Here is a 7929-nt window from a genome sequence, read left to right as displayed (position 1 = left end):
AACGGATAGTAGCAAAAAAAACAGGCTGGTTTCAGAGGTGGTAAATCGACAATTCATCAGATTGCAACCCTGAAACTAATTTTGGAAAAAACACTGGAATATGGCATTGATACTCATCACATATTTATAGACTACAAAGCAGCCTACAACTCTGTGAATAGAAGAGAAATATTCAAAGCAATGAAAGAGCTAGGAATACCAAATCAGTTGGTAAATTCAACAAAACTCACTATTGAAAAAGTTGAATGTAGAGTACGAATTCAGGGAGAACTGTCTGAACCTTTTAAAACAAATAACGGACTGCGCCAGGGAGACCCTCTCTCCTGTATACTGTTCAATCTGGCTCTGGAAAAAGTAATATATGTCACAAATCACAACCACTGGTTCAGTATATAATAAATCAGTGCAAATCCTGCCCTACGCTGATGATATCAATATTGTTGGGAGAACAGAAAACGCTGTACGAGAGGCGTATGTAGCATTAAAAGAATCGGCTACAAAAATGGATTTAATAATAAATACCAACAAAACGAAGTATATGAAAATAAGCACGCAACTACAAATCCTACGACCAATTGTTATAGAAAATAACGTCATCAAAGCAGTGAACGAATTTTTATATATGGGAGCGCTCCTTAACACTGAAAAAAATACTACCGCAGAATTTGCACGGCCAACAGATTCTATTTTGGGCTCAATCTCTTCCTTAAATCCACAATTATATCGATAAATACAAAAATAAAACTCTACAAAACAATAATACGCCCAATATATAGTTCAGAGACCTGTATTCTAACAAAAAAATAATAAAAATATGTTAAAAAAAGAAAAGTACTAAGGCGAATCTATGGAGCAGTGAATGACAATGGAGTGTGGAGAAGATGATACAACTTCGAACTTTATAGAATATACCAAGAACCTAATATCGTAAAACATATTAAGATATGACGTCTGAGGTGGATAGGGCACGTAATGCGAATGGAACGAAATTATCCAGCTAGAAAAACGCTCCTTGATAGACCCATTGGTCAGGGAAGAAAAGGACGACCCAGAACAAGGTTCCTTGATAACATCGATGAAGATATGAGAAATATGGGAATACGTGCTTGGCGGAGAAAGGCGATCTATAGGGACGACTGGAGAGAAATTCTTGAGGAGGCTAGGACCCACGAAGGGTTGTAAAGCCAGAATGATGATGATGATAATCAACTTTACACGTACAATTTTTTTTCTTTGGTACAGATACATTTTGGGATTTTTTATGCGTTGGTCAGATTAAGTTATCACATGGAGAGGGGAGATATTTACAAGGATAACCAGATCCGTCTTGTATTTGTCGGATCCATTAAAACTGATTACTATTTAAATGGGAATAAGCCACAATTAAAGATTAAAATACGTTTATTGACGTTTCAATTTCCACTTCGGAAATCGTTCTCAAAATACAAACATTACTAATCCAAAATAATTTATTCGTCTGTTACTCAATGGAAATTCGTTTTATCTAACAATAAAACACTGAAAACTTTTGTTTTCAACACTTTCACAAAATTTATTAGCACTACAGTTGTCTCGGCAGAGTGCCTTTCTCAAGTGATCTATTTTTGTATGCGTTTACTTTTTCACTTTATAGTTTTCAAATGAATAAGTTGAGAAGGGGAGAACTATTTGTCTCAAGTTGATCATTCAGAATTATTATATATTGTATTTTTTTTATTGAAAGCCCTTTTATGTTCTGCTATACGTTTGTTAAAAAAGTTCTACCAGTTTGACCGATGTGAGTTTTTAGGCAGTCGCTACATTTAAGTTTGTATACACCACTGTGTAAGTGCTTTTTCTTTTGGCTCTTATTATTCATTATATATGTGCTTAAGTTGTTGTTTGTTCTGAAAGCTGGTGTTATTCCTTTCTTTTTTGTGTTTGGCTATTTTTGTTTATCTCTTGCCTGTATATGTATTCGAGCAGAAGGTACTGGGTTTTTCTCTGGTGGTGGAAATACTAATTTCAGGGCTGTATTATGCAGTTTTTATTTTAAGATTTTGTTTATTGTTTGTTCATTGTACCCATCATTTACTGCTTTTGCTTAATGATGTTCAATTATATCTCAAATCTGTTTTTTGAAATGGGAATTTCTATTAATCTATGTTACATAGCATGTTAAAAGTTATCTGTCTAAATAGATAAGTTTTTAAGTTATGAGTAAAAATGTTCCACTAAAAAATTGATAAATCCCTAGGTGTGAGTTTTGTTGTAGTATTTTATACTATACATTTTAACTGTCAAACCCGTCTATACACTTGTGTTAAGTAAAAAAACATAACTTATTTCACTTATTAGTAGTTGTTAGACATTATTAAATTTCCTGAGTTTCATTAATTCCTTCATTTTTGATATATCGTATCTCTCTAATTTTGTTTAATAAATTAAAAATTCCACACGATATTTTATAAAATTCGATAATAATAAATATCTTTTCAGAATAAAGTAAACTGTGGTGTTACTTACTGATATTAAAAATTATATTTTCTTTAAATTTCAAATAAACAGGGATTTTAAATAAAATAAAGTCCTTCTTAGTAATAAATAATATAATTGTTCTAAGGAAATAAATACATTTAGACTAAAAACATACATACTGATTGCATTCACACTATTTTTATATTGTATAAATACATCCATAAATACATTTTGTTCTTTTTAAAACTCTGTTTGTTAATCTTTATTCTGCCAACTTTCCCAGTTCTTTGCTATTTACTATATTGATTATAATATGCACTCGGATTCTCAAGCAACCTATATTATAATTTTAATTTTAGTTTTACTTGATCATAGTGACCATAACCGTCAATTTCTAAGAAACACTATAACACGAGAACTTTTCTTTCATAGTACTTTGCGGTCATAAAACTAGTCCATTTTTACATAAATATGGTATATTAGAACTTCGATAAGAACAACCCGTTGAAGTCTGTACACCAGATAACCCAGACCGACTTTTTAGTACCCAAAACAGATACCCATATGCTGCTATTCGAGGTACACTAAGAGTTGTTTCTAATGTGTGAAAAGTAAAAATAGCTATAAATACGATGGCGGTGAAACAGACTTAAAGATAGAATTGAAAAATTGAATCGTTGTGTAAAACAGCAAGTCATTATTCTGTTGAAATACATATTAAGTCATCAAGAAAAATTGTAATTAAAACACATTATAGATTTTATATTCAAATGACGTTAGCCCTTCAGCCATTTCGAAAATCATAAATCTCAGTTATATTCAAAAACTGGCAAAAAATAAGTTATGTCATTTTTACCATACAGAACACACTAATAAGGTTTTTTTCGATGTGTCAATACTGCATTAGGCTCACAAAAAAAGCATTACAAAAATTGAGGATTTTACTTTCAAAATTATTACGAAAGCTAAACACGAGAGGCTCTGAATAATGCATCGTGTTACAAGTATTAGGGTAAATTATTCAAGAAAAGGACCTTTGTCTAAATAAACAGTGTAATAAAATGTTACTGGTCTATTGGCAACTTATAAATTTGAAGGATACAGAAAGGGCACAGCTACTTAAGATAATCGTATGCACAATGCTTCGGAAATTTTTTCTCGTTTTGACAGAAAAAGCAAAACATCTACCATGAGAAAAAGTAAACGTCGTTACATAAGCAGTTTCTCATTATCAAAAAAGGGTATCAGAGCTTGATGAACATTATTACTTTCAAAAACGGTTTCTTTACACAGAATTGCGACAGCCGAAATGATGGGTTTTTCCAAGAATTGAAATGCACTGAAGATTGTGTATTACATACATAATAAAGTATATCACACTTTGTGATAACTATAAAGGATGTTTTCTGTAAGAACTGTAAGAGATTAATTAATATATTTTTATTACTTTTTATCTTTGTCTCTTACGTTTAATACATTTTCGACCTATATATGCAACTGTCAAACTGAAAATTCACAACTAACACGAAGCTCTAGAATTTTAGTACCTTTACTTATGTAAAAATAAGCGATAAATGGTTGATTTTCAAAAATTGTAAACTTTTGCTAAATAACTTAGTATACATATAATAAATATGTAAGCTCAAGAATAAAAATATTAATAATGATTTTATTACATGATTTTCTAAAAATGTACAAATAATACCAGATGTAATTAACATTATTAACCGAAGTGAATAATGATGCCCAATTTCATAAAAACGATCACGTGATAACTGGTTCTTCAAAGAAACATAACAGACTGAGATTTAGTAAATATGTCATAAATGTATTTAAAACAAGCAATAATATGCTAAGTACGATTTGATTACGATATTAAACTGTTCTTATTATAATTTTGAAAACTATGCTAATTATTAAAAAATACCATTTATCATTATTAAGACCCGTTGTCTACTTGTTAGTTTTTGCCGAGAATTCTTATCTGCGAATTATATAGCAATTAAGACAGAACTCGAGGTATTTGGCAAATAGTACCACTAAGCAAATTGTGAAACCACAGAAACATGTAATATCGAATATATGAGATTCTCTAATAAACTTATATTTCGGAAAATTTAGAATTACATGTATCTGCCAATTGAGCCAGAGTCTACAAATGAAAACATTCTGGACTACATGTCATTAAATATATGATTATATTTAAAATTTGTATAAATTAATGAAGTACACCACTACAAAAAATTATTTTAGGATGGGCTCGAAAGATCTTCCTTGTCAGTATTCTTAAGGATAAGGTAAACACGAAGCAGTTTATGGCTGAATTTATAAAGGAAGGAGTCCTTTGAAATACCTACAATAACAAACATTGGTCTGTTGAGTAGTGGACGTCTTCTTACAAAGGTATCCTAATACATTTGTAGCTGTATATATGTAAATACTCACTTTATTTACCATTTAACAATAATAGGTAAAAACACATTTCATTAGCATTAACAATCTCAGAATAAAAATTTCAAAATTAATGTATTTTTTAATTTGTTTAAAATTTTACTTTATTTATCAGAAATTATCTTCAGAAAATTCCGTGAACTGAGAATACGTCATGCACCATCGTATTTTCAACATTCAAGCAAAATAAAGTTGAATAATAACTTATATTAACAAAAACAATTGATAACAAATTAGTAGTTACGTGTGACGAAGAAGTTAAGCCAAGTTTCAAAAAGGGTTTTAAATTATTTTATAAAAAATAATGACGTTTTGCTCTTTACCATTGGAATAAAATTATTCCAACGGTAAAGATCTTCGAAGAATTTCATTTTATAGACATTTTAATATTTAGCTAGTTGTTAAATAATCCCATCAATAAATAAAGTTTGACCAACAGACTGAGTTAACAATTCTGTTTGTGTAATAATAATTTTCAAATAACAAACTAGCCGAAAATTCTACAGTATCAGACATCGAACTACACATCATAACAATATAAAGTTGAAACAATCTAAAGAACATGTGTCTTCTTTTATGTCACAACTGCTTCATGTTTGTTTATTGGTTGGAAACCAATTAATAAATACTTTACTATTTTACATATATATATATATATATATATATATATATATATATATATATATATATATATATATATATATATATATATATATATATGTAGAATTTTTATGAATGATTTTTATTAACTCTGCTTTTTGATCAAGAATATCTATTATTTTGCGTCAATACCTAAAGTTAGTGTTACTTGGAATTAATTTCGGCAGAGTCCTTTATTGTTAATTTATTTACTCTTTCTTGAAATGTATGAAATAATCAAAATTAACGTTTTTGTGGTTACATTTAAGAAAAATTCAGAAAGAAAATGTAACTCTATCAAGGTCAAAAGCTGCCTAAAAATCACATAATTTATGGTTATTAATTATGATAATTTATAACATGAGATATGTTTTAAGCTAAACGCTGGCTCAATTGTTTCTACTATAGGTAACTTTATACTAAATACGCTTTAAGTCTTTTTATCAAATTATATATTTTAAAAAATAATTTATAAATATTTATGAAGACATAGACTAACAAACAGAATTTTATTCGTATCAATTTGTTACCCTACCTAACTATGCACTGTAGTGAATGCTACTTTAGAATACTTTTATTGGTGTTCCCTGATGTTGGTATGTAAAGGTACCAACCAGTCTTTGGCCCAACATTAGATGGAGAAAGGATACTCCGATAAGTAGCCAATCAATGAATTGGGTAATTCTAATCGAGTATGTGGAGATGGCAACATAGCCAATCTAGGTTTTGGAGAATCCTGCAATCCTTTATGTATGGCCAATCTTGCTAGGTGTTTGAGGCTCGAAGGTTCAGACCGTTTCCTCAGTGGTTTGTCCAAAAGAATTGGTGAGTACCACTTCCCTTGTTGATCAACCCATACTTGAGCATTGCTACGACACAGCTTGCTTTGTAGTACGTAATGATGTATCAAGTCTATGACACTAGGAAACATTGGCATTGCGGATTGAAGATGTGGTTGGGCGTCTAATCTGAAATATCCGTTGGTATAAAAAAGACGAACAGAAGTCGGTCCACGCTCTGTCTGCACACTTAGGGAAAACAAAAATTTAGGATCTGAAGAGTTTCGCACTAGAAACCTTCCAACACTGGTTCCTTTTAAAAGTTCGTGACTTTGTGGATAAGTAATACCCTCATGATACCAACCGGATAGGCGCAGAGCCCGTACGGTGTCTGACAGTCTTTGTAACTCTGTTTCGGAATTGTTTTCTACAGGCGCCGGAGCACTTTGAAAAGGCGTATCCAAAGGAGGTAGAATGAATGCTAGAGGTACACTGGGCGAAACTTGTGGGGAAGGACATGGACTCTGAGCTGTCGTCGGAGCTAAAGTTGTTACGAGGCCGCCGCCGCTCAGTACATGTAACGATCTTCTCGTGCTGCAACATTGTTGCTTCGGAGGACAGCACTGGAATTCGTGCTTGCAGTTGGGACATGCTGTGTTACACCCTAACATTGCACGCTAATGCCATGCCAAAGGAGACACTACTGAAAACAAAAGAAAAATATAATTAATACATGAACTCTTAAATTAATGTACAAACATACATAAAAGATATTGACCATATTTTAAATGTGAATTTTAGGATAAGATTTTCTAAAATAATATGCCTGTTATAAAAAAGATCTGCATTTTGAATAAATCGATGTGTAATATAAATTAGAAACGTCGAATTTCGGATTTTTGTTAACTGGAATAAAATATATTATAAAATTATATTGTATACATTCAACATATATGTAGATTAATTTTTTAATCATTTTTATTTACCTTCAATAATTCATAAGCTACATTTTACAAAGGAGACTTGTCTTCTATGGCGAATTAGGTGAACTACAAACGCAAGCTCACTGAAAGAGAGCTATTGGCCAATGTTAGGAATAACTTATTTATTTCGACAATACATCTACAGTTTACCCTTGAAAAACTCCATCTTTTGTACTCTTTACGTAGAGAAAAGACGTTGAATGAAAGTAGACAATTGCATCTATTTTCAATTCAAGCTCAACTATTTCTCTACACATGTTTCGAAGTATTCACCTCTCATCAGTACTTGTGGTAGCTCGAACTAAAATGAAATGGTGTTCACCTATGTGACCATTATAGTAACATAACATGCTTGAGTCGGCTAGTGACGACCTCTATATGAAGCAACAAGAAATCAGTGTTCTTGAAAATTTCAAAAAATGTTCCTGATGAGAGGAAAAACCTTGAAAAACGTATGTTACAATGGCCGAGCTAGTTGAAAGGAAATCCAATCGTCTACTTTCACTTCAACGCCTTTTCTCTATGCAAAAAGTGGTGTTTTCACGGGTGAACTGTAGACGTATTGTCAGAATAAAAAGTTATTCATAGATTCACATCGTCCAATATTTTTCCGTAAGCTT

The 7929-nt window shown here is 31.2% G+C and overlaps 1 protein-coding gene across 4 annotated transcripts in view; it reads right to left on the bottom strand.

The window, feature by feature from the left end:
- Positions 1–2570: 2570 nt before the first annotated feature.
- Positions 2571–7929, bottom strand: part of LOC140439697 (suppressor of cytokine signaling 2-like) — a 31923-nt gene continuing 26564 nt past the window's right edge. For 2 of the 4 annotated variants that reach the window (XM_072529782.1, XM_072529784.1), the window contains exon 2: positions 2571–7026. In XM_072529782.1, coding sequence (XP_072385883.1) covers positions 6179–6997 — 819 coding nt within the window. In that variant the 5' untranslated portion in view covers positions 6998–7026 and the 3' untranslated portion in view covers positions 2571–6178. Of the gene's footprint in view, positions 7030–7929 lie in introns of all 4 variants that reach the window. The other 2 variants (XM_072529781.1, XM_072529783.1) reach the window with 1 other exon arrangement.

Source organism: Diabrotica undecimpunctata, chromosome 4 (genome assembly GCF_040954645.1).
Source record: "Diabrotica undecimpunctata isolate CICGRU chromosome 4, icDiaUnde3, whole genome shotgun sequence".
Taxonomy (NCBI): domain Eukaryota; kingdom Metazoa; phylum Arthropoda; class Insecta; order Coleoptera; family Chrysomelidae; genus Diabrotica; species Diabrotica undecimpunctata.
Note: the sequence above shows the minus strand (reverse complement) of the source record. Positions and strands in the feature narration are given on the sequence as shown.